At 42.8% G+C, this 26,395-nt stretch overlaps 2 protein-coding genes across 2 annotated transcripts in view; both read left to right on the top strand.

Annotated features, from left to right (window-relative positions):
- Positions 1 to 8,360, top strand: part of LOC308473029 (uncharacterized protein) — a 115,082-nt gene extending 106,722 nt beyond the window's left edge. Inside the window, exons 15-18 of the mRNA XM_080998278.1 lie at positions 727 to 874; positions 4,491 to 4,675; positions 5,046 to 5,187; positions 5,814 to 8,360. Coding sequence (XP_080854404.1) covers positions 727 to 874; positions 4,491 to 4,675; positions 5,046 to 5,187; positions 5,814 to 6,001 — 663 coding nt within the window. The 3' untranslated portion in view covers positions 6,002 to 8,360. The remainder of the gene's footprint in view (positions 1 to 726; positions 875 to 4,490; positions 4,676 to 5,045; positions 5,188 to 5,813) is intronic.
- Positions 8,361 to 8,404: 44 nt separating this feature from the next.
- On the top strand, positions 8,405 to 25,270 carry LOC308473513 (cytochrome P450 2K4-like). The gene is made up of 9 exons (XM_080999201.1): positions 8,405 to 9,007; positions 12,857 to 13,019; positions 14,703 to 14,852; positions 17,247 to 17,407; positions 18,067 to 18,240; positions 20,680 to 20,827; positions 23,085 to 23,269; positions 23,640 to 23,781; positions 24,472 to 25,270. Exons 1-9 carry the CDS (start codon positions 8,825 to 8,827, stop codon positions 24,657 to 24,659), a joined length of 1,494 nt encoding a protein of 497 aa, XP_080855327.1. The 5' UTR covers positions 8,405 to 8,824; the 3' UTR covers positions 24,660 to 25,270.
- The last annotated feature ends 1,125 nt before the right edge of the window (positions 25,271 to 26,395 follow it).

A 26,395-nucleotide genomic window follows, 5' to 3' on the forward strand; every position in this document is an offset into this window, starting at 1 on the left:
CAGACGCTCAGGTTACAGACTCTGCTAACCCAGTAATAGTACCTCGGGTTAAGAACTATTGGTGTTACTCTTCCTGTTGGAAAGTGTGGCAGAAGTGAGTTGCAATCTCCAAAATATGGAGGGCACCACATTGTCTATCTCAGTTTAATGAAACATTTCCAGATGCATATGTGGTATTTCAGTGTTATTTTTCCTTTTTAGACTATGAGTAAATACATTAAAGATGTTCAACTGAGAACCATATATGTCAGCAGAAAACAACACTTTATGTTAACCTTGATTTCAGATCTCCACAAGTGTTCGCCAGAAATGCTGCCTTCCATGTATGCAGTCATATAATACTCTTGCAGGTTAAGCACTGGCTGAGCAGTTAAGCACCACGATTAGCATCAGAGAAGAAGGAGCTGGATTGCCAAGCCTCCCCAACCTCCTCACTTAGCTGGTAGATGGAGAGCAACAGCTGTGTCTATTGAGAAACTAGATGTTTTGGGGTCTTGGTGCTGAGCCCCTCCATCTTAGGCTCGGGTTGTATACATGTGTAAATAAACCCCATATTATCATGATGGCATAGTCTGGAAGACCTGGAATCTCTCACTACTTAGCGATTGTGGTGATGTGCAATGATACTTTGGGTCATTGGGTCCTGTGAGGTTTTCATCTGTATCTTTGCACTTGAAATTTTCTCACTCCATTCGTTTTAACCAGTTCATACTCTTTGCAACCCAGGAGGAGGAGAAGAACAAGACGAATGCATATTTCCACAACGAAAACTTAAAAACTGTTGTGGCCGACTTATTTGGTGCTGGCACGGAGACAACTTCTACCACACTGCGCTGGGGACTGTTACTAATGATGAAATATCCTGAAATTCAGAGTGAGTGCTTTTCATTGGCTTGGCAACCATTAATCTGAGATATCTTAATTCCAGTTATATGTAACTATTAGAAAGTCTGTGTGTGTGTGTGTGTGTGTGTGTGTGTGTGTGTGTGTGACAACAATTATTCAATCCTAAATTTAACATTTCAATTTGGACTCCCTTCTCCCTTTCTGTGGTTTTTACATTTCATTTCATCTTCCTGCAATACTCCAAATTATCTCAAAATATTCATCTAGATATATATTTCCATATATATCCCATATGTATATTGAAACAGAAGGTTTTTACATTAATCCTCCCAATGTCTTAGTATGTTTACAGTTTGTTTGTAAATACTCTATAAACCATTTCCATTCATTTCATTCCTTTTTAGGTAGTTCTGATTCCAAAATTCCCGAAAGTAAAGCTAATGGTTTTTTAAACATCTTAAACATCTTTTTCAGTTCATTATATATCATTTCCCAGTAAGCTTTAACTTTATTAGTAGAGCACCACATATGAAAAAGTCTACCTTCTTTGTCTTTACATTTCCAGCACATATTCAGTTTGGGTTTATACATTTTAGCCAATCTATTAGGTGTTAGGTCCCATCTATATGGGACACGGGTGGTGCTGTGGGTTAAACAACAGAGCCTAGGGCTTGCCGATCAGAAAGTCGGCGGTTCAAATCCCCACAACGAGGTAAACTCCCGTTGTTCGGTCCCTGCTCCTGCCAACCTAGCAGTTTGAAAGCACGTCAAATTGCAAGTAGATAAATCGGTACCGCTCCGGTGGGAAGGTAAACGGCGTTTCCGTGCGCTGCTCTGGTTTGCCAGAAGCGGCTTAGTCATGCTGGCCACATGACCTGGAAGCTGTACACCGGCTCCCGTGGCCAATAAAGCGAGATAAGCACCACAACCCCAGAGTCGTCCCCGACTGGAACTAATGGTCAGGGGTCCCTTTACCTTTACCATCTATATAACATTTTCATATAGTTTTGATCTTAAACTATAAAATGCTCCAAATTTTATATCCACCTTTGATAAACTTTCCCATACATCCGTTTTTACAGTGGTGCCCCGCAAGACGAATGCCTCGCAAGACGGAAAACCCGCTAGACGAAAGGGTTTTCCGTTTTGGAGGTGCTTCGCAAAACGAATTTCCTATGTGCTTGCTTCGCAAGACGAAAATGTCTTGCGAGTTCCTGCAGGTTTTTTTTCCTTTTTCCCTTTTTCCCAAGCCGCTAAACCGCTTATCAGCTGATGGCTAAGCCGCTTAACAGCTGATGCTAAGCCGCTTATCAGCTGATCGTTAAGCCGCTTATCAGCTTATCGTTAAGCCGCTTATCAGCTGATCCTTAAGCCGCTTATCAGCTTATTGTTAAGCCGCTTATCAGCTGATCCACTAAGCCTGCTAAGCCCTGTAGCACTAATCCGCTAAACTGCTAATGGGCTTGCTTCGCAAGACGAAAAAACCCGCAAGACGAAGAGACTCGCGGAACGGATTCTTTTCGTCTTGCGAGGCACCACTGTATATTATTAACAATATCTATTGCCAGTGTATCCTTGAAGATTTCACTTGTTCATCCTTTGTCTCCCATTCCAATAACATCTTATACATTTTAGATATCACTTTAACATTACAGTTTAATAGGTCTCTTTCCAGTTGTGATGCTTGTTTCCCAACCCCCCGCTTCATATCCTTTTTAAATACTTCATTCAAATGATGACATTGTAACCATGTTGTTAACTTCTCTGATAAAACCTTCAATTATTTTACTTTAAATTCTCCAAAGGTGAAAGTCATAGTGGTGTTTTGGTCTCCAACAGGTTTCTGTTTTTAGTGTTTCTGTTTTAAATATTTAAAACACTTTCCCACTCTATTTCTTGGTTTATTATCATTGAATATTGCATTTGCAACATCTTGACATCCTGTTTCACTATCTCTTTTCAAGGGAAATTTATTGTTTCCCTTTCCCTTTTATTTCTGGTAAAATTTCTTGGTTTTTTCTGCTCTCTTATATTTGTTTGGTATGCGCTTTGCTATGTAAAAAAAAACCACCCCTATATTACCACTTTACTCACACCCCATACCACCTTTAAATCTATCTCTTGGTTTAAATTAATTTCAAAATAATCCTTTAATTTTTTTTGCCCCCTTTTCTAATATTTCTTGATTTAATAAATTTTATAATTTACTAATTTTTCCTTTAGTCTCCATCTCATCGGGAAACTTGTCCCTGTTCTTAATTCCACTATTTTAGAGTTGTGGTCTTATAATGTTCTTGATAGAATTTCCACCCTCTTTACCGTAGTATAAAAATCTTTAGAAGTCCATACAGGGTTTTTATCAGCTTGCAGAATGATTCGCAGTCGAATAAAATGTACTGTGGGTGTTTTTCTCTCCAAATGTCAATTAAACTTAATTTGTCAGTCATCCTAAAAAAGGCATTCAGCTTGCCTTCTTTTGTTTCATTTTTTCTTATACTTATACTCCTGTACCAATCTAGGGAGGCTACACCATTCATATCACCCATCAAAATCACCTTTTCATTCAAATGTTCAAATAATATTTCTTCTAGCCCCTAATGAAAATCTGGTGTATTTTCCCATTATCAATATTCTTCCTTGTTCATCTTTGAATAATTGTTTTGGGTCCAAATCTGGTTTTATACACATTACAACTCCTCTCTTTTTTGTTATATCAGAAGGTACAAAGTGTTGGGATACTGCCAGGGAGACAAAAGCCATCATGGTCCCCAAGCCGCTGCCTCTGGACACCCATCGATCTCCCGTAGATACAGTATCAGTCAATTAGCGACACGAAGACTCGGAAATAGCTTTCCACATTCCAGAGCTCGTGCACGCTCTATCAGCAGAGTTCGCACAAAGAAAGATGCACGCAGGAGAGCATATTTACAACTTTATTTAGCGTTGTTCAGAACAAAGAAAAAAACATGACTGCCTGCTTCGATGTCTCAGGCACAGAGAGAGAAACGAAAGCAATAGACAAACAGAAACTTCCTGTGAGCAGGAAATACGTAGGCTGTGACTCACAACAGCCTGTCCCCTTTTTAAGGTGGAACGGAAATATCCAAAGTTCTTTCCCAACCTTTTATTTAAGTTTTATTTATCCAAGTTTAACTTCTTTACAACATGTTCAATTTTTTCCCCTTTACTCTTCTTATTTAGCCTATTTACATTCCAAGTTAGAATTTTCAAAGCCATCTTGTTCCATATTTATTTCTCTTTCACCTCCACCTCTGTTGAATCTTCCTCTTCCTGTCCAGCTTTCTGTCCAAATGCTCTTTCTCCAAATAACTTTTCCCCATATTTTCTCCAAAATTTGTCTTGCCTTTATATGTAAAAGATACCACCTCAAGATATTCCCAGCAGTGATATTTCAATAATCATCCTGGATGAATTTCTCTCCATCAGTATATCAGGTTATTGGCTAAAATGTTTGTTTGTCCTGTTTTCAAATACCTTGGCCTAGAGATTAAATTTGCAAGCCTAGGGAATTGGAGAACCAATTTATGGCAGTTTTATGCTTCAAGTACTAATATCTTAAGACATCAAGGTCAAGGAGATAATCTCAGTAGAAAAATTAATGCTTTTCTTTTAATTTCCTCCAGTAAAGGTCCAAGAAGAAATTGCAAAGGTTGTTGGATCTTCTCAGCCAAGGATTGAACACCGAACAAAAATGCCTTATACAGATGCCGTGGTCCATGAGATCCAGAGATTTGCTGATATTGTCCCAACCAACCTGCCACATGCCACGACTACAGATGTTACCCTTAATGGCTACTTCATTCCAAAGGTGATCCTTTTCATTGAACTGCTGCCTACTAGTTACAATATATTTTAAGGCTTTCCTGGGAGTAAGCCCCGTTGACTTCAGTGTGGGTGACATCTGAGCAGACTTGTATAGGATTGCACTGCAAGCATGCAATCTACCCTTCGGAAGCTGTCGGGCATCAGCTTCAACCCATTAAACAGATATCAATGGGAAGGAGAACAAGGTTGGAAAACAAACCATTTCTGGTGGGAGATCATGACTTATATGTTAAAGCTTTTCAAACTAAAGACATTTCTCATATGAATTCAAATCTCATTTCTACAGCACTCAATATTTATTGGACTAGAGGCATATGCTTTATTTTAAAATAACTCTCGCTTTGCTTTTGCAGGGGACTCATATCATACCGTTGCTGTCTTCTGTGCTGCATGATGAATCTCAATGGGAGAAACCACACAAATTCTATCCTGAGCATTTTCTTAATTCTGATGGAAAATTCATAAAGAGAGATGCTTTCATGCCTTTCTCTGCAGGTAACTTTTTTTTTTTTTTTTTTTTTTTTTTTTTGCTTTTGTGTGTATCTGCATAGTGTGTGCTTAGTCAATGGGATTTTGACATACCTGGAATGTAGAATACTGTGCAAAGGTAAGGATCACATCAGTTGCTGTGGCCATTTCTGCCACCAGATCTGGCCACCATTGGGGTGTGGCCCCTGCAATGTTGCTCACCAGGGAATGTGGCCCTCAGGGTGAAAAGGATTCCCCTTCCCCCCATTTTTCAGCATTGCAGGATGGCTCGTATTTGGAGTTCATAATTCTTTTAAGATGGATACCATTAGCTGTTATTTTATTGCTGCAATTTAATCTGCTTTAAACTACAGTGGTACCTCAGTTTATGAACTTAATCCGTTTCAGAAGTCCATTCTTAAACTGAAACCGTTCTTAAACCGAGGTGCGCTTTCACTAATGAGGCCTCCTGCCACTGGTGCCTTTCCACCGCTCAGATTCCGTTCTTAGACTGAGGTAACATTTGCAAACCGGGACACTACTTCCAAATCGTTCGTAAATAGGGTTGTTCTTAAACCGAGGTACCACTGTATTTGGGATGTTTTTAAGCAACTGATAAACCTGGTTTCTCTGCCCCCTGTGATTCGTTACAGGTCGGAGAGCATGTGTAGGTGAGACTCTTGCCAAAATGGAGCTCTTCCTCTTCTTCACAACTCTGCTGCAGAGATTCGCCTTCCAGCCACCCCCTGGAACATCTCAAGAAGACCTGGACCTTACTCCTGCTGTTGGGCTTACAACACCTCCCATGCCCTACCAACTCTGCGCTCTGCCACGTTTCTAAGACTCACAAGCTCCTGGATTGCTTTGTCAGGAACTCGTCCTACACTCGAGTAGGACCCTGGTAGAGTCACATGCCTGACTGGCATATTCTTTCCCTCCTGGTCGTTCGTTCGGGAGCTTCAAAAGCTTTCCTCAGCCTGAACATTACAGCGACCGATGCCAACAGACATCGGCACACTTAGGGATCCACAGAGTCTTCACAGCTTGCGTACCAGACCTCAGCAACTCAGCATTTTGGCTAATCTACTTTATTTACATATAAACACACACGGAGCACTGCAACATGGCTCCCTCTCTCTCTAGCATCAGACAGCAAAGAGAAAGAGCAAAGGACAATAGTCCCACTTCACAAAAGAAAGTAACACAAACATCCTGTCTCCGTCACTTCCCGCTTTGTGGAGTGAAAACATACACTGTCATGTGAAAGACAACAATCCCATGACTGCAATCACGGAGCAGGAATTCTAACATGCTTATCCTACCTGTTTTTGCAATGCAAGCCTTTTTTAAAACACCCCTGTTCAACTTGGGTATTTGGGTTGAGTAGCCTACAGGTAGAATTGATCTGTGCTTTGTCACAAACATGAAGTGTTCCCCTTTACCTGCCATACTGCTGAATCCCATGAAACTAGCATTGGAGCATCTCTTACTTAAAACCTGGCCCGAGTTCTTATGACACTTGGGGCATAGAGATCAACCAACAAAGCTGGTTTCATGTATTGCCATTTTAACATATACCTTCAAAGATCTTGAAGCATCATATTCCCAGGTGGATGTGCAGTGAATTGTGACCAAGACAATAAAGGGTCTGGAAACCAAGCCTTATGAGGAATGGTTGAGGAAGTTGGGTATGTTAACTTCTGTGGCTCCAATGTATTCGGATTCTGAACTGTATTTGTTGATGTTAGGCAATGGCTTTGTTTCCTCCTGGTTCTTTAAAAACTCTGCCATAATAGATGCGTCAACTGGGTTTGCTTCTGGCATCTCTATGCTGTCAATTAGTTCAGTGATTTTCTGCTTCTGGCTTAGAATAAAACAACCATCTTTTCTCTGTATTTGGACTCCTAGATAGTACAGTGGTACCTTGGTTTATGAACTTAATCCATTCCGGAAGTCCGTTCTTAAACCAAAGCATTCTTAAACCAAGGCGTGCTTTCCCATAGCAGCGGGGGACTCAATTTTCAAAGGGAACACACTCAACAGAAAGTGGAAAATGTCCTGCTTCCAAGGCAAAGCTCACAAACCAAAACACCTACTTCTGGGTTTGCCGTGTTCTTAATCTAAGTTGTTCATAAACTAAGCCGTTCTTAAACCAAGATACCACTATAATGAACTTTCTCTGAGAGTCTGGGTAGCTTAAGGCTTCCCTCATCAACAGAATTCTGACTGGTTATATCAAAAATAAAAATGGGGGAAATGTGTCAAATTCAAAATCAAAATTTACATCTCCAAAAGATGAAAAACTCAAAACCTTCTATGCCTAGCTACTGCTCTGGGAGGGAAGAGGGAGCAAATTTCACATTGGAGTCAATGTAAGTCACAATGTGATCACCAGGAAATAGAAAAAATGTCCGCTTTGAATCTCTCTTAAGAAAACCCAGCCACATCCACTAAAAAACTTTGAATTTTGTCTCTCCCCCCCCCCCCCAAGGCCACCACCTCTTAGTCTTTCTTTGTTTCTGTATATATATAATTTTATTTCCCATTTAATAATATACGTTCACATCATTACAATCCACTTTACGTCCCTGGCTCTTTAGAGCCTATCAACTTCCTTCCCTCCCGCCTCATGGCTTTCAAAATTAACCTTTACACCATTGTATTTTGTACGTTTTCCAATTCTAATTACACTCATTACAAAATAATTCAAAATTTAAATATAGAAAGGTAGAAAATTTCTCATTACAAGTCTTCACACACCCCTGCTAGTGATGTTAATTGCTTACAATAATCTTTCAGATACAGTCGGACCTTGTTTTGTGACCGGGATCTGTTCCGGAGCCCCGGCTGCTAGCCAAAAAGGAAGCAGGGCAAAGCGCCGCATCTGCGCTTCTGTGCATGCATGAAGTGCAATTTAGCGCTTCTGTGCATGCACGAGCGGCAAACCCAGAAGTAACCCATTCCAGTACTTCCAGGTTTGCCGCAGATGCTAGACGAGGCAGATATTCACGGAGGTATTACTGTATTGTATAAATTTATTCCAGCCCTTTTGAAATGAGAGGATGCACTACTTAGTTAGTATTCTTCCTTGCCACATTGCTGCATCTCATATGCTCTAATGTATATAAAGATATACCCTATTGCCATCATGTTAAACAGTTTTAGGATGGAAATGAATAAAAACTATGCTAAAAAGAGAAGTATGTGTGAGTGTTTCAATGGGAGAAAGTTCAGGAAATACTGGACACTTTCAAACTAAATGCAGTTGTCCCTAATTAAAGTTGAATAATTTCATCTGCAAATGATTTCACAATGCTGCTCTCTATTCCCAGGGTAACAAACAAACTAAGTTTACAGGTAATCCTGAGTGATGAGTTCGCTGCCTTCAAGAGCATTTGAATCTGTTCTGGAAAGCATTAGTTTCTGCAAGTAAGCACCACTCACTTGAATAAACATTAAACTGAAAGGCAAATCATCCAGTGTACAGCTCTGAATAGTTGTGGAGAAGAAAAAAATCGGAGGGATGGTTTAATGATTCACTAGAGACATTACATACCATTATATATGGGCTGCTCATTGCAGTTGGTAGACACAGTTGTTGACTGAATTGCACTGTGGCTTTCATTATAACCACTACCCCAAAAAAATTGCTTCCTGAAACAAAATGGATTGGACGGAGCCGATTCTAGTGTTTTTCCTCTTTATCCTTATGGTTTCCTTTGTTTTGAAACTGGGCACTTTCTGGAACAAGAGCTCCCAAAAACTTCCACCAGGACCAAGGCCTTTACCTCTCATTGGGAATCTCCACAGCATGGATCTGAAGATGCCTTACAGAACCATGTTAAAGGTAAAGCTTCTGGTTCTTCCCATGCCAAAGCTAAAGGGTACTGAGGCAGCCCAGTCAGAAGAGTGGGGTATTATTATTATTATTATTATTATTATTATTATTACTACTGCAACATTGCATTTTGTTCTTTTACAACCTATAAATCTCATCTCCCCTTTGTGTGCTATAGAACCTCCTCTTATCTTTCCCAATAAATAGTCATAGGACCTAGTTGCAATTTATAACTTGTAATTTGAACAAGACGTCTGGGGGTGTCTGGTGTCAAATCACGTTTGACCCTGCCTCCATTTTCAAGGATGCAAAAGTGCCGGTGCAAACCTTACCAGCAGCCAGACCTGCGGAGGAGGGCCCTTGCTTGCCCAATCCCAAAGCTCAGGGCATAAGCCATGCAAGTAGAGGTGCCCCCCTACAAAAGGGGGTGTGTCAAGTATTTGATCGATGTCTTGGCTAAGTCTGTCCCTGTCTTGTTACACTCTTGCATGCACCACCTGTTTGTAACATGGAAACCCATTTTGGGATGCTTGTACTTATTTTCCCAATAAAACTTTCAAGTCCAAGGAGAGAACTGCAAATGAAACAAAGAAAAAGAAAAATAAGCTTTGCAGAAAGATATTTATTTTAGATATGGCCACCTTCTAAATAAATGAAATCCAAGTTTGATTTTAGAAATAGGTATCTTCTTATGGAAAATGGTAACTAAAGAGAGGGGTTGGGGAAGGATACCACAGACCAGACCCACCTGTGAACTTTTAGCATTTTCTAATATGCTGCCGAGGTGATGCAAAGGATCAGTATATGTCTGCAGGTTTCTTTTCTGGCTCTGCCTTACTGTTTACAGCACCCTGGCAAGCAGCCATTCATTCACAGCGGGTGTTTTTGTTTGCCTTAAATCTGCAGATTATACATAATTACTGCCTTCTTATTTGGTATGTTGCTTGCCTTAATGTTTCCTAACTCTGTCCACATGAAGCTCAAGAGAGGCTTGGAACTTCACTGGGGGAGATGGTTTATTGATGATGATGATTCAATTTATTTCCTGCCCTTTCTCCGAAGGCTACTTCATGGGCCAATTGATGGAGGTGAAAAACATGTGAATTTGTTGTTGATTGAGAAAGGGGATGTCAAGGTGTGAAAAATCATTAGTGTGCGCAGGTGCACTTATTTGTGTTGGTCCCTCCCCCCCCCCCCAAGGCAACCCATATGGCTTTGGCAATCTTCACCATGCCTACTCAGAAGTAAATCCCTCTGAAACCAGTAAGGCTTACTCCCAGGTTAGTCAAGTGAGAATTTCAACCATAATCTGCTTCCTGTTGTGGAATGCATCGCTCTTTGTTCTTTTCACATGGAAAGAAGCTACTTGTCTTATTACCTGTAGATTTTATCAGTGCTCCTTTATTAAGCTTCTAGTCTCTTTGTCAAAGTGTACAGAACGGTCTGAATTTCACGTCCCAGTTTTTACCACATTAAACCTCAGGGCTGGCCAGCCACATTTTGTCACTCGAAGCAAAACAGAAAATGAGCCCCAACACCTTCTCCTCCACCTTCTGACGCAACTCAAGGTGGCCTGGTTAAGCCTTGGTGCACTCAAGGCAGCGGGGAGAGCAAAAAGAGCAGCTACAGCCCCAACTCCCAAGTGGCCGTGAGCAGCATGCCCCTTGGAGGCCTTCAAGCTACAGAGACACAAAGGGGGAGAGTCGTGGTGGGTGGGTTTAGGCTCCTTGGATCTGCTGCACCTCTCCTCTGTTATGTGGCAAGGCCCCAGGGCCCCCAGTTCCCCTTAGATAATAAACACATGGACACAAATATTTTTAGTTAATGGGATAAATAAGGCCAGAACTTTATTGGTTACAGATGTGAGTGGTTTGGCTTAGGCATTGTGTGAAACCAGACTATATCCTGATTCCTGCACGTCCACAGGAAGTCTCTTAAGGGTCAACCACCAGTAGGGAGAGCCCTATGATATACATCAATTAAAAGCTCCCCCAGGGTCCCTGATGGGGTTGTGGCATGGCCCTAGCCCATGCTCAGGCTTCGGACAGGATCCACACTCCTGGATCCCTTTAACGGGATACGTTTAACAAGGAGGGGCAGGCAGAGGCAACAACCTTCCCTCCCATAAACAAGGCTTACGCAATGCCTAACCTTACAAAGTTGTGATGATTGCTACAAGGTAAGCGAAAACCAAATGGCTGGTGCCAATTTGCCAAGTGGAAAAATGCCTACCTGGCCCCAACAATAAGGCAACCAACATTAGTCTATAGGCCAAAGTCAAGCAACGCATAAAAGAGGGCGGGTGGGCTGGGTGATCCGACGAGGAGGCAAAAAGGAGGCCGCCCCCTCCGCTGCACTGTGATTTAAACTGCAGTGGCCATGCCCCCTGGCTAACCAGACTGGTCCGCCGGGGTGTGTGACGCAGCTGGGAGTCCCAATGATGCGGGCAGCATCCCTCTGCCCACTGCTGGGTCACAGAGTGGTCCTGGATGCCCTCCCGCAATTCCACCCCCCAGGAAAGGGGAGTGGTCTTCCCAGCCTGCTGCCTAAGGCTAATGGGCAGGCAGGCCCCACTAAACCTGCATTTTAAAAGTAAAATTAAATTTGAAACGTAAAACAACAGGTCTTCTCTCCTTAACTGCCTCTAGTGCAGCCCTCTTGCTTGAGCCTAACTTTTAAACTAGATTAGAGAGGTGCTATTAAAGGTAAATCACATTTATCCTTACAACTGCCTCTTTTTGTTCTGGTTTTCTGAGCGCTCCTTAAAAAGTGGGTGAAAGGGCTGATCTACTGTTGTTGCTGCTGCAGCTAGTAGTAGCAAACGTATTTGCATGGACAGGCAGCGGCGCCCAAACCCTGGAGGATAGACAATGAGCTTTATCATTACAGTCAAACCACTTCTTACGTCCGTCTCCGCCTGGAAGTAGCCAACAGGTTTGCCACCGTTCATGCATGTGGAGGAGCGGCAATTGCCGTTCGTGCCTGTGCAGAAGCGGGTAATCGTCGCCTGTGCCTGTGCACAACGGCGCCTTGCCCAGCGACCCGTCTCGACTTTTAGACGGGCCTCTGGAACGGATTGTGGTCGTGAGTACAGGTTCCACTGTATGTCATTTGGATTCTGTTATGCACAGTGATTTGCAAAGATAGAAAAGTAAATTCATCTGCAAAATTACTGTTTTTAAATCACATGTTTTCAGCTCGGTCCAAGGCACAGTGACTTGTAAGTGATTTCTACTGACTGTAAAGGTAAAGGTAAAGGGACCCCTGACAGTTAAGTCCAGTCGCGAATGACTCTGAGGTTGCGGCGCTCATCTCGCTTTACAGGCCGAGGGAGCCAGCGTTTGTCCGCTCTGCAGACAGTTTTTCTGGGTCATATGGCCAGCATGACTAAGCCGCTTCTGGCAAAACCAGAGCAGTGCACGGAAACGCTGTTTACCTTCCCTCTGGAGTGGTACCTATTTATCTACTTGCACTTTTCGGCGTGCTTTCGAACTGCTAGGTTGGCAGGAGCTGGGACCGAAAAACAGGAGCTCACCCTGCCACAGGGATTCAAACTGCTGACCTTCCAATCAGCAAGCCCAAGAGGCTCAGTGGTTTAAACCACAGCACCACCCGTGTCCCTTTCTACTGACTGTAGTAGCATTTATTGAATAAAACTGCAAATAATCTTACGTGAAAACTTTACTACTTGATTCTGTAGAATGTATAAAATAGTTCTTACTCTGAGGCAAGTGTACAAGCTACTGCAGTTTTGCATCCATGAGAGTGGCTTTACATTAATATATTATTTGAGTACCCTTGAATAGTGAGAAGGGCCTTATTTGGTGACCACACTGTGTTCGTTCTATTGAATTTCAGTGGTCAAAAGAGTATGGCTCTGTCTTCAGCATCCAAATGGGTTCCGTGAAAATGGTGGTGCTGACAGGATATGAGACGGTAAAGGAGGCCCTGGTGAATCAGGCCGATGCATTTGCCGAGAGGCCCATTGTCCCAATTTTGGAAGAGATCACAAAGGGCTTTGGTGAGTCCGTTCCTTATATAGTATCTGGTACTGCTTGTAAATAGATTAACCATGCCAAAAGAGTCTAATCCAAAAGTTATCATGGGAGAAATGCAAAGTATACTTTCCCCTCTCTGTAGATTTGTGGCTTACTCTATAACAGAGGTTCCCAAACTTATTTGGCATATCGCCCCTTTTTTCAGAAAAAAATATATACTCAATGCCCCCCCCCCCCCCGGAAATCTACCTTCTTTATGCAAACAAACAGTCCGATCTGCCCCAGGGGCAGGGCTGGCGCTGCAGCCTGTCTGCCATTGGCCAAATAGGCAGGCAAGCTGCAATCCACTTCCCAGGCCTGGGTGAAGCTGAAAAGGGTTCCCCCATCCTGGGAAAACCCCACACCTTCAGCACAACCGCCCGATCCAGGGGAGGAGTTGTTGCCATCCCTTAATGGCGCCCAACCTGGCAATAAACGTCATTACACAACAGATGAAACACGCACGGACGATTTTTCAAATTTTTCTTCTCTTCTTCCTTTATGCTTCCACCGCCCCTTTATTTGTATTCAATGCCCCCCAATTGCACCCGAGGCTACTAGCATCCCCCAGGGAGTGCTATCTCCCCCTTTGGGAAACACTGCTCTATAACTTGAGAATAGCTTTTGAATTTTTCTACCAACCTGTGTTCCTTTGATAGGAGCACAGGATCTGCAGGCATTAGGCTGATCCTGGGTCCCTCCACACCCCAGGCCCCCAATGTCATATGAAGCGTCATCTGCGGATTTCTGTGGATCAAATGAAGTTTTGGGGTTTTTTTAAAAAATAGGCCAGAGTTTAGTAAGGTCTCTTGAATAAATAAAAATGAATAAAAGACTGCATATGTGTATAAAATACTGCATACGCGTATAAAGGATTTCTATGCACTGTCTCATGTACTCATTTGTTTAATTTCTATTCCACAGTAATAAAATAATCATGAAAATCATTGTCTGAAAAACCTTTAAAAGGTTGTTATCATGGGAGCACTGACACGTGGCACAAAAAAACCTTGAAGTTAGTAGCTTTATTAAGGAATCAAAGCATGATCCATGCAGAGACTCATGAGAAATGCTCCCTTATATTGAGCTGTTGCTGAGACTGCCTGGTACCTCCCACTTCATTCTATTCCTTCTGAGTCAAGCCCCTCCTCCTGTCTCTGGCGAGTTCCAAGGGACCCTCTCCTTCTCTGCTTTGCCCTGTGTTCTACTTTGTGAAATAACTGCCTTGTTATTTCCTCTGGGAGTGGGAGGAAGAGCTGGCAGCCCGTCAACAGACACACTGTCAAGGGGGTGAGGGGCTTGTGGTGAAGCTGCTAAGTCTGACTCCTGTATTTGCTCTGTGCTGGGCCACCTGCTTGTTATCCCCTTTTCCTCACCCTCTAAGCTCCCAGCCTTCAGTAACCCCCAGCTCTTCCCCTCCTCTGAGGTGCGTCCGGTTGTCCACCACCAAGAGCCCAACTCCAAGTCTTCTTCCTCTGCACTTTCCATGGGAGACTCTTGGTCAGGGGGTTTCCACCACTCCTTCTCATCTAGCCAGTCCATGACAGTTGGGGGTCTTGTCTGTGCCTGTCTCAATTCTGTAATTAAAGGATGAGATGTTAAACAGCAAGTACATATTACTATGGCCAGAATGACTTTGAACCTGCCCCGCTTTTTTCTCTCTTCAGGTGTAGCTTTTTCTCATGGTGAATACTGGAAAGTGATGCGACGGTTTGCGCTAACCACATTACGGGATTACGGCATGGGAAAGAGGTCCATAGAGGACAGAATTGTTGAAGAGTGCAGTGTCCTGGTTAAGAAATTTGAATCTTACCAAGGTGGGTTGGTATTTGTCTCTGGTGCTCCAGGGTGCATCTTGTTGTTGGCATCTGTCTGCCTCGAGAGACAATGGAGTGTGCCTCCAGGGGTGAAGTCAAACCAGTGCATAAGCACAGCAGTTTAAAAATGCCTGGAGTGTTGTGTTCCATGGGCTTTATCCACACCTCCTCTTCTCCAGGGGAGAACAGAAAAAGGGGACACAGAAAGGGCTGAACTCCTCAATGCCTTCTTTGCCTCAGTCTTCTCCGATAAAGAAAACAATGCCCGACCTGAAGAATTTGGAGCAAATGATTCAGCAGAGGAAACACAGCCCAGAATAACTAAGGAGATAGTACAAGAATACTTGGCTAGTTTAGATGTATTCAAGTCTCCAGGGCCAGATGAAGTGCATCCAAGAGTATTAAAAGAACTGGCAGATGTGATCTCAGAACCACTGGCAGTCATCTTTGAGAATTCCTGGAGAACAGGCGAAGTCCCGGCAGACTGGAGGAGGGCAAATGTTGTCCCTATTTTCAAAAAGGGGAAAAGAGAGGACCCAAATAATTACCGCCCAGTCAGTCTGACATCAATACCAGGGAAGATTCTGGAGCAGATCATTAAGCAAACAGTCTGTGAGCACCTAGAAAGGAATGCTGTGATCACCAATAGTCAGCATGGATTTCTGAAAAATAAGTCATGTCAGACTAACCTGATCTCGTTTTTTGACAGAATTACAAGCCTGGTAGATGAAGGGAACGCAGTGGATGTAGCCTACCTTGATTTCAGCAAGGCATTTGGCAAGGTGCCCCATGATATTCTTGTAAAGAAGCTGGTAAAATGCGGTCTTGACTATGCTACCACTCAGTGGATTTGTAACTGGCTGACTGACCGAACCCGAAGGGTGCTCATCAATGGTTCCTCTTCATCCTGGAGAAGAGTGACTAGTGGGGTGCCACAGGGTTCTGTCTTGGGCCCGGTCTTATTCAACATCTTTATCAACGACTTGGATGATGGACTCAAGGGCATCCTGATCAAATTTGCAGATGACACCAAACTGGGAGGGGTGGCTAACACCCCAGAGGACAGGATCACACTTCAAAACGACCTTGACAGATTAGAGAACTGGGCCAAAACAAACAAGATGAACTTTAACAGGGAGAAATGTAAAGTATTGCACTTGGGCAAAAAAAATGAGAGGCACAAATACAAGATGGGTGACACCTGGCTTGAGAGCAGTACATGTGAAAAGGATCTAGGAGTCTTGGTTGACCACAAACTTGACATGAGCCAACAGTGTGACGCGGCAGCTAAAAAAGCCAATGCAATTCTGGGCTGCATCAATAGGAGTATAGCATCTAGATCAAGGGAAGTAATAGTGCCACTGTATTATGCTCTGGTCAGACCTCACCTGGAGTACTGTGTCCAGTTCTGGGCACCACAGTTCAAGAAGGACACTGACAAACTGGAACGTGTCCAGAGGAGGGCAACCAAAATGGTCAAAGGCCTGGAAACGATGCCTTATGAGGAACGGCTAAGGGAGCTGGGCATGTTTAGCCTGGAGAAGAGGAGGTTAAGGGGTGATATGATAGCCATGTTCAAATATATAAAAGGATGTCATATAGAGGAGGGAGAAAGGTTGTTTTCTGCTGCTCCAGAGAAGCGGACACGGAGCAATGGATCCAAACTACAAGAAAGAAGATTCCACCTAAACATTAGGAAGAACTTCCTGACAGTAAGAGCTGTTCGACCGTGGAATTTGCTGCCAAGGAGTGTGGTGGAGTCTCCTTCTTTGGAGGTCTTTAAGCAGAGGCTTGACAACCATATGTCAGGAGTGCTCTGATGGTGTTTCCTGCTTGGCAGGGGGTTGGACTCGATGGCCCTTGTGGTCTATTCCAACTCTATGATTCTATGATTCTATGATCCCGCTGCTTTCCCTTGGGAAAAGCCACTCTTTGGAACAATTTGGGTTTTCCCCAGATTGCCATTAGTTCTGAATTACTGCTAAAGAGTGGTTTTCCCCTTGGAAAGGAGTGGGGGAAGGGAAAAACTGCTTCAACCATGCCTAGAAAGCGTGTGTGAAGTGGAAGTGTGGATGAGCCCATACTTATGGTTAACTCCAGAACTACAGTTCCCAGGGTTGGTTCCTTGTGGAGACATAATCGGTCTGTTCCTGTAGTGTGTAGATTATATTCCAATAGCTCCTATGACTTCCAAGTCCTCTTTAACATTTCTTAGCCCAGCTCTGGCCACATCCAGCAGCACTTAGGATCAGTTTCTTTGATAAATGAGGTCTACACATAGGTAAGCTGCCAGTAGGGATTTAAGGCAACAAAGAGCAGACTTAAAAACAATGCCCTTTCCATACTTGGAATTTCAACAGAATATTTTTGTTTAACTGTCATATTTATGTATAGGAAACCCGTTTGAGACCGTCACAATTATGAATGCAGCTGTTGCCAATATTATAGTGGCCATACTACTAGGCAAGCGATTTGATTATGAAGATCCCACATACATAAGACTTCTGAAGTTGGTCAATGAAAATACCCGGCTTCTTGGAAACTTCTCAGTCATGGTAATCTATTTTTTCCAATTAAAACAAACAAACAAACAAACAGTTGGTTGTAATAACAGTGTATGCAGTGTGGGCAGGGCAACCTGTTTATTGTATACTGTTCAGGATTCACTATAAAACACAGAATCTTGGTATCTTGAGAAACTTGGTGGTGATTTGAAATATTTAGAAAACTCAAACAGATGGCACAGTTATCCCATAACTATAACGAAGTCTTTTTGGCCTCATTGCCATTGGGACTCCAAGTACAAGGAAGAACCAGTGATAGCTGGTTCCATGAAAGCTCAGAAGGGGCCCCCGAGGGCAGATCTCCTTCCCTGAAGATGAACCTCCAGAGGAGAATCACAATAGCCTATTATCCTGGGGTTGCACATAAATTATGCTATCCTGAGGTACCCTACCCCCCCATTCCAAACGCCATTTCAGAGCCTCCAGGAGACACTGCTGACTGCTATGGGGCAATTTGACTTACACCACCCTTTTAGCCAAAGTAGCTTTAAGAAGTCTTTAAGGTGTAATTACTAAACATTAAATCAACCTGAATACATTATTGTTTTGTATTATATATGGGCAACCACGCTTTGAGACACCCATCTGAGTGTACAGTACTGGGCTTTCCTAATGTTTTCTTTTTCTTTTTTCACATTTTATCCTTTCAGCTGTATAACATGTTTCCTGCTCTTGGTTTTCTTTTGGGGGCTCCTAAGACTGTCCTTCACAACAGAGATGAGCTGTTTGCCTTCATAAATGCCACCTTCATAAAACACCTCCGAGATTTGGATGAAAATGACCAAAGGAGCTTTATTGATTCTTTTCTTATTCGACAGCAAGAGGTAACAGAGCATTTTAAGTTTGCCCAGGAGAAATTTTCAATTCATGCTTTAAGTGTATGTTTGCAAGTGGTTGCATAAGGAGTAGTCAGTAAGCCTCACTTCAGAAGCACACTTTCTGCCATTTCTAACTATTCCACCATCATTAATGTGTTACAGAAACAGTCTCTGCAGGGCCAAAGGTTGCATGCTTGTCAGCATTTCTGAAAATCTACCTTAATCAAATGGCATCTGTTGTGCAATTGTTAGTCAGTTGTTTCTTGCTATCACATTCCTTTTTGTAGACACAGCAGAGGCTGAAGAGGAGATTGCATAGCCAAGGCTGCCAATTATGCTAGGTTTTGTGCTAATAGTACAAAGGGGGAATAGTGGCTAGTTTGTCCTGCTAGAAATTCATTGCGTTCTGAGGATGGCCACATTTAGACAGGCAGGAATAGCCATTTGGGGGGGTAGGAATGGATTTGCTCTTTGCATTTCTCCTCCTTCCACTTAACCTCCACAGTTCTGACTTCTCCCTTTTCTTTCTTCCTCTGCTCTCTCCCCTCTGGTTCCTGGCAGGACAGGCAGCTATTATCCGTGCTGCTGCTCCTGGTGCTATTGAAATACAGGGAACTCACAACATAGGCACATTTAACTTGCCTTATGCACTTGGCATTTTTTTTACAAAATCAAAAAAGCAGTGGGCATCCAACAAAAAAGTCTTGGCAATCCTACTCGCCATTGAACCCAATGTGCTCTGACTATAAACAATTTTGGCTTTACGGGCTTTACCTGGAACGTAACTCTTGTGTAAGTTGAGAGTCACCTGTATACACTTACTGATTCACACTTGTGTGCATATGAAGGGTTAACCTCAGCTCAAGTTACCTGAGTGTGTGTGGCTCTCAGCAGACTCTGTTCCCCAGTCTGTTGCTCTTCGTGCTTCCTGGAACAAGCAGTGAAGGAGCCAGGCAGCTTCTGGTTCCCTGCAAGAGAACTAACTCTCTTCAAATGGGAGATTTTATAGCCTGCACTTTTGCTAATCCAAAGATTGCATGATCCTTTTTGTAAGGAAACCAAGTCCTTTTCTTTTTAATCCGCTTAGAACCTTCTTTCATCTTTGTCTTACTGCCAGCAGACAGAGACTTGTTTGATGTAACTGCAGGAAACTCTGAGTAAAATACTCACTTATTTGCAAAGTTAAGTTCTGTGATTTATTCCAGCCTAAGTATTTTCATGGTTTGTGCTTGTTTAAAGCTGAATGAGGGCAGATACAAATCTAACCTGGTGCCTGGAACAGTAACCACTGTGCTCAACTCTGCTCCTGGAGATTAGGAATCTCTCTTTGTATAAGGTTTCATGAGCCATTGTGTCAGATGCAATAACACATTCACACACACATACTCTACACAGAAACTCTGCTCTGAGATTCCTTTTTGAGGACAAATGGTGGGTTAAATTTCTCTTTTCCACTGCAAAAGCCAGGCATACATTCACTTCTACAACCAGTAACAAGAAGGACGCAAAGCTTGTCCCTACTATACTGTGACCTCCATCACAAGTTGGCTGGGGCTGGTGGGAGCTGTGATCTGCAATGTCTAGAGGGCCCCATGTTGCTCACCTCAGTTTAAAGAAGGTTAACCAAATATAGTTCCAGACTGACATGTGCTATTTCTGTGTCATGCTTTCCTTTTGGACTATGTGTAAATTCACCAAAGATGTTAGCTGAAAATAGCACTTTATGCAAAATGGCCACTAACCAAGTGTTCACCAGAAATGCTGCCTTTCATGTATGCATTCATATTAAGTCTGCATGATGCCTGAGTATGTTCTAAATCATGGGGTCTTGCACCCAGTAAGGGTTAACCAGTGCTTTTTTCCCTGGGGATTCTATAGGGTATGCAGTTCCAGAATCTTCTTCTTTTTTTCTAGAAGAAAAGCACTGGTTAATTCTAATGGAGGAATCTATTGTTGAACCAGTCAGACAAGTTTATTTGTAAGATGAGGACCACACACTTGCCACCTACATAATGCCATTATTTCCTTAGTCTAAACCAAGGCTGTTGGCTGAGCAGTTAAGTGCCACGATTAGCATCAGAGAAGAAGGAACTGGATTGCCAAGCTACAACCACCTCTTCACTTAGTTGGTAAACAGAGAACAATAGGGAGAGAGCTGAGTCAGACCCATTCTTGGTGTTTGCTTGACTCCAAAGCTGTGACTAATGGATGAGCAAGACACTTTGGGGTGTTGAGCCCCACTGTCTTATGCTTGGATTGTATATATGTGTAAATAAATCCTATATCATCATGTTGGCATGGTCTGGAAACCTGGAATCTCTCACTGCTCAGCGATTGGGGTTATGTGCAGTGATACTTTGGATCATCGGGTCTAGTCAGGTATTCCTTTTTATCTCTGCACATGAAATTTTCTCACTCCATTTGTTTTAACTCTTTGCAACCCAGGAGGAGAAGAAGAACAAAACGAATGGATATTTCCACAACGAAAACTTAAAAGCTGTTGTGGCCAATTTATTTGCTGCTGGCACAGAGACCACTGCTATCACACTACGCTGGGGACTGTTATTAATGATGAAATATCCTGAAGTTCAGAGTGAGTGCTTTTCATTGGGTTGGCTCCCATTATTCTGAGATATCTTAATTTCAATTTTATGTAACTATTAGAGCAAGAGCTCAAAGAAAACTTGGGGCAGATTTGGATGTTACCTGAAACAGCAGCAGGAAGGGATGAGTACATTGCCCTTCCTGTCACTGTGAAGATTGGTGTGAATTAATTAATCAACCAAGGGGCAGGATTGTGTAAGGTGATTATGAATATGAAAACACTGGAAACGCATATTGTAGAGCCCTGCTTGGTCAGGAATCTCCATGGAAGTGGCCACCTTATGAGAGCTACAGCCATTTTCCAACCTGATATTTAAATAGCAATCCTGGATGCATTTGTCTCCATCAGTATATCAGGCATTGGCTTAAATCAGTGGTTCCCAATTAGCCAATTACTGAGGACTTTTCAAAAGCCAAGCCACAGAACCCCTACTTTTGAAAATTTTGATAACTCTATGGCAGTTACCTGTGCAAGTCATTTTAAAAAATGTGGGGCAGCCTCTAATAAGAAAAGGATTTTAGGTATACTAAATAGACCATAAAATTTGTGATATTTCCACACAAAATGACAAAGATTTAGTTGGGGGAGAGACAAATTTAATTTTATTAACGTATAGTACAAGTGAACAAATTATGACATGCCAACAGCTACTAAACCTTAATAATAATAATAATAATAATAATAATAATAATAATAATTTACTTGTTGATTTATTTACATGCCACCCATCTGACTGAGTTGCCCCAGCCACTCTGGGCAGCTCCCAACAGAATGTTAAAAACACACTAAACCTAAATGTGATGGGAGAAATCATGCCTCTTTTCGTCTAAAACAATCCCTTCCACATCTGGTTCAATATTTCCTACTTTTATTCTCAAATCTGGTTCAACATCAAGCTGATTTCTATGCTTGTTCTTCATATAACAAAATGTTGAAAATGTTTGTTCACAAAGATATGCGGACCCAAAGAGAACTAGATTTTTCAGAGTTTTTTCACCCAACTTCTTATAATCAGCAAAAACCTTCACCCAGAATTGGTCCAGTCTACATACTTTGTAAATTACTTCAGTGAACCACCACAAGTTACATCAGCAAGTGCATCTTGCTGTTCCACAAATGGCGCTGTTAGTTGTACATCACCACATTCAAAAGGATTCCTTATCCATGAGTTTTCAGGATTTGGTACAGGAAAGTAATCCCAGAAGATAGTCGCTAAATTATGCAGGTGCTCAGTGATGTAATGTTTTACTTCTGTTATCAATTCTTCTTCAATGGCCTCTAGAAATGTCTCCTCTGTTGGGATGTTAGTGAGGCTACAACCTTCTACTCGGTTTCCCCAAATTTTTGAATAACTGCCTCAATCTTATCTTCAGTGTAAAAAATATTCACATCACTGCCTTGAAGGCTTATGTTGAGAATGTATGTGAAAACGTCTATCATACACAACCATGCAAAGTTGTTTAACTGATCACATGGAAATTTTGAATCTGTCAAAATTTTAAATCAGAGAGTGAGCTGTTGTGCTAATCATTGTGGCAATTTGCTTAGCTATTTCCCCGTTGGACTTCCAAAATGCTGTTTACCTTCCCACTGCAGCAGTACCTATTTATCTACTTTCACTGGTGTGCTTTCGAACTGCTAGGTTGGCAGAAACTGGGACAAAGCAATGGGAGTTCACCCTGTCGCCGGGATTCAAACTGCAGACCTTCCGATCATCAAGCCCAAGAGGCTCAGTGGTGTGGACCATAGCGCCACCCACGTCCCATGTAAAGCCACCCCGTGGAACAAGCTGTTCTCTCTCCCTCTCCCTCTCCCTATTCCCCACTCCAATCGCAAGAGCCCTAAGAAATTGTGTCAGAGGTTTTTGCTCAGTCCCAGGTCACTTCCCACCCAGGAACTCTTTCACAAGTTTTTCCCCTGCCGCTCCTGAGCAGAGGTTGAATGATGCCTGAAAGGCTTTCACTGTGCAATTAACAAAATATGTGAGTCCCCCAGCAGGTGATGGTGCTGCAGACCCACAGCAGTCCCTGAACCCCTCACTGAGAACCACTGCCTTAAATGTTTCTCTTGCTTAAAAATACCTGTGTATAATTCTAGAGATTAAATTTGTGAGCCCACGGAATTGGAGAACCAGTTTATGCCAGTTCTATGCTGGAGAGATTAATATTTTGAGAGACAAAAGCCAAAGTCAAAGAGATAATCTTAGCAGAAAAATGAATGCTTTTCCGTTTTTTGTTTCCCCCAGTAAAGGTCCAAGAAGAAATTGCAAAGGTTATTGGATCTTCTCAGCCAAGGATTGAACACCGAACAAAAATGCCTTATACAGATGCCGTGGTCCATGAGATCCAGAGATTTGCCGATATCGTCCCAACCAACCTGCCACATGCCACGACTACAGATGTTACCCTTAATGGCTACTTCATTCCAAAGGTGATCCTTTTCATTGAACTGCTGCCCACTAGTTACAATATATTTTAAGGCTTTTCTGGGAGTAAGCCCCTTGGACTTCAGCATGGGTGACATCTGTGCAGACTTGTATAGGATTGCACTGCAAGCATGCAATCTACCCTTTGGAAGCTGTCAGGCATCAGCTTCAACCCATTAAACAGATCTCAGTGGAAAGGAGCACAAGGTTGGAAAAGAAACCATTTCTGGTGGAAGATCATGACTTATATGTTAAAGTTTTTCAAACTAAAGACATTTCTCAAATGATCTCAAATCTCATTTCTCCTGCACTGAATATTAATTGTACCGGCGGCATATGCTTTATATTAAAATGACTTTTGCTTTGCCTTTGCAGGGGACTCACATCATACCGTTGCTGTCTTCTGTGCTCCATGATGAATCTCAATGGGAGAAACCACATAAATTCTATCCTGAGCATTTTCTTAATTCTGATGGAAAATTCGTAAAGAGAGATGCTTTCATGCCTTTCTCTGCAGGTAATTTTTTTTTTTTACTTTTGTGTATACCTGTATAGTTTGTGCTTAATCAATGGGATCTTTACATGCCTGGAATGTAGAATACTGTGCAAAGGTAAGGATCACATCAGTTGCTATGGCCATTTCTGCCACCAGATCTGGCCACCATGAATGTTGCTCACCCGGGAATGTTGCCCTCTCGCTGAAAAAGGTTTCCCACCCCTGGTTTTCAGGACTGCAGGGAGGGATAGTATTGGGAGTACGTAATTCTTTTAAGATGGGCACCGTTAGCTGTTACTTTATCACTGCATTTTAGTATGCTTTAAAGTATTTGGGATATTTTCTTCTTATGATCAACTATTTGGAGCAATGACACATTGCTCCAAATACCGTATTTTTTGCTCTATAAGACGCACCAGACCACAAGACGCACCTAGTTTTTGGAGGAGGAAAACAAGAAAAAAATATTCTGAATCTCAGAAGCCAGAACAGCAAGAGGGATTGCTGCGCAGTGAAAGCAGCAATCCCTCTTGCTGTTCTGGCTTCTGGGATAGCTGCGCAGCCTGCATTCGCTCCATAAGACGCACACACATTTCCCCTTACTTTTTAGGAGGGAAAAAGTGAGTCTTATAGAGCAAAAAATACGGTAGTTGATCATAATACTAAGCAACCAATAAACCTGGTTTCTCTGCCCCCTGTGATTTGTTACAGGTCGGAGAGCATGTGTAGGTGAGACTCTTGCCAAAATGGAGCTCTTCCTCTTCTTCACAAGTCTCCTGCAGAGATTCACCTTCCAGCCACCCCCTGGAACATCCCAAGAAGACCTGGACCTTACTCCTGTTGTTGGGCTTACAACACCTCCCATGCCCCACCAGCTCTGTGCTCTGCCACGTTTCTAAGACTCACAAGCTCCTGGCTTGCTTAGCCTACCTGTGTGTGCAATGCGAGTCTTTTTTAAACACCCCTGTTCAACAAGGGTATTTGGGTTGAGTAGCCTATGGGTGGAATTGGTCTGTGCTTTGTCACAAACCTTAAGTGTTCCCCTTTACCTGCCATGCTGATGAATCGCATAAAGCTAGTGTTGAAGCACTAGACCTGAATTATTATGACATTGGGGCTGGGGCACCAACTCTATGGGGCTGAGGTGTCTTAGCCTCTCTCTCCCCCCCCCCATATCTGTTGGAAGGGGCCATGCCCCCTCAATGTTGAGAGGGCAAGGGAGGCCATCCACGGAGCTGAGCGCAGTGCAGAACAGTGCAGCTCCACTGACTGGCTCCTCCTGAGTGCAGGAGGGGAGGAACCACCGGCCATTGAAGCCAAGCCATTGTGGACTCCATGCTTGGTCTCCCCTGATGATGGGATGTTATGCACTCATGATGTCACATCTTGGGTGCAAGTTGGTGCCTCTGCTTTGGGCATAGAGATCAACCAATGAAACTGGTTTCTTGTAGTCACATGTTAACAAATGCCTTCAAATATCTTGAAGCATCATATTCCCAGTTAAATGTCCAAATATGAGCTAGTGATAATGGTTTTGCTTGGGAAATACAACTGTACAAGCTGCAGAGACCCCAAAATGGTTTTTTATACAAGCAAATTATCTGTGAAGCCCCCTCATGCGGAGAGAGTTGCCTCTTCAAATCTAGGGTTTGCACTCCCCTACCAATTTCTGTCAGTGGGGAATCCAGGTCTGCCTACACCTGAAGCAGTGTCCTCAAGTGTAGTATGTTGTTCTTTGCCTTGAAGGGCAGACACAAACATTCACTCTAATTTGAGAAAGTAGCAATCTTCATGTTACATTCAACAAGTTTACAATCTGTGTACGCAAGTAGCTAAGTTGTACACTCATGCAATCATTCACAGTTATTCACTTTAAGAAGGCTGATTTCAAAAAGCTTAAGGAACTACTGGGTGAGATCCCATGGCCAGAAATACTTAATAAGAAGGGAGTCCACCTTTCTTAAATGTGAAATATTGAAGGCCCAAATGCAGGCAATTCCAGCAGGAAAGAAAAGTGGGAGGCATCTAAATAAACTAGTGTGGTTGCATGAGGAGTTCACAGATGAGCTGAGATTTAAGAAGGACATGTATAAGAAATGAAAAAAGGGGAAAACCACAAAGGAGGAATATACACGAGTAGCCAACATTTGCATGGAGAAGGTCAGGTGGGCCAAAACTCAGAATGAACTCAGACTTCAAGAGAGGTTTTTTCAGCTATGTTTGAAGAAGAAGAAGAAGAAGAGTTTGGATTTGATATCCCGCCTTTCACTCCCCTTCAGGAGTCTCAAAGCGGCTAACAATCTCCTTTCCCTTCCTCCCCCACAACAAACACTCTGTGAGGTGAGTGGGGCTGAGAGACTTCAGAGAAGTGTGACTGGCCCAAGGTCACCCAGCAGCTGCATGTGGAGGAGCGGAGACACGAACCCGGTTCCCCAGATTAGGAGACTACCGCTCTTAACCACTACACCACACTGGCTCTGAAGTAAGAAGAACAAGCAAATAATAGGTCCTCTGCATGGAGAAAATGGGGAAATGCTAGGGTAACAGAGAGAAGCTGAAACTGCTCAACAACTACGGTACTATGCCTGTGTCTTCACCCAAAATGAAAGCAGTGCCAGACCTGGTGATAACAGAA

The sequence above is a fragment of the Podarcis pityusensis genome (genome assembly GCF_964106645.2).
Source record: "Podarcis pityusensis genome assembly, chromosome: 3".
In the NCBI taxonomy this organism is placed as follows: domain Eukaryota; kingdom Metazoa; phylum Chordata; class Lepidosauria; order Squamata; family Lacertidae; genus Podarcis; species Podarcis pityusensis.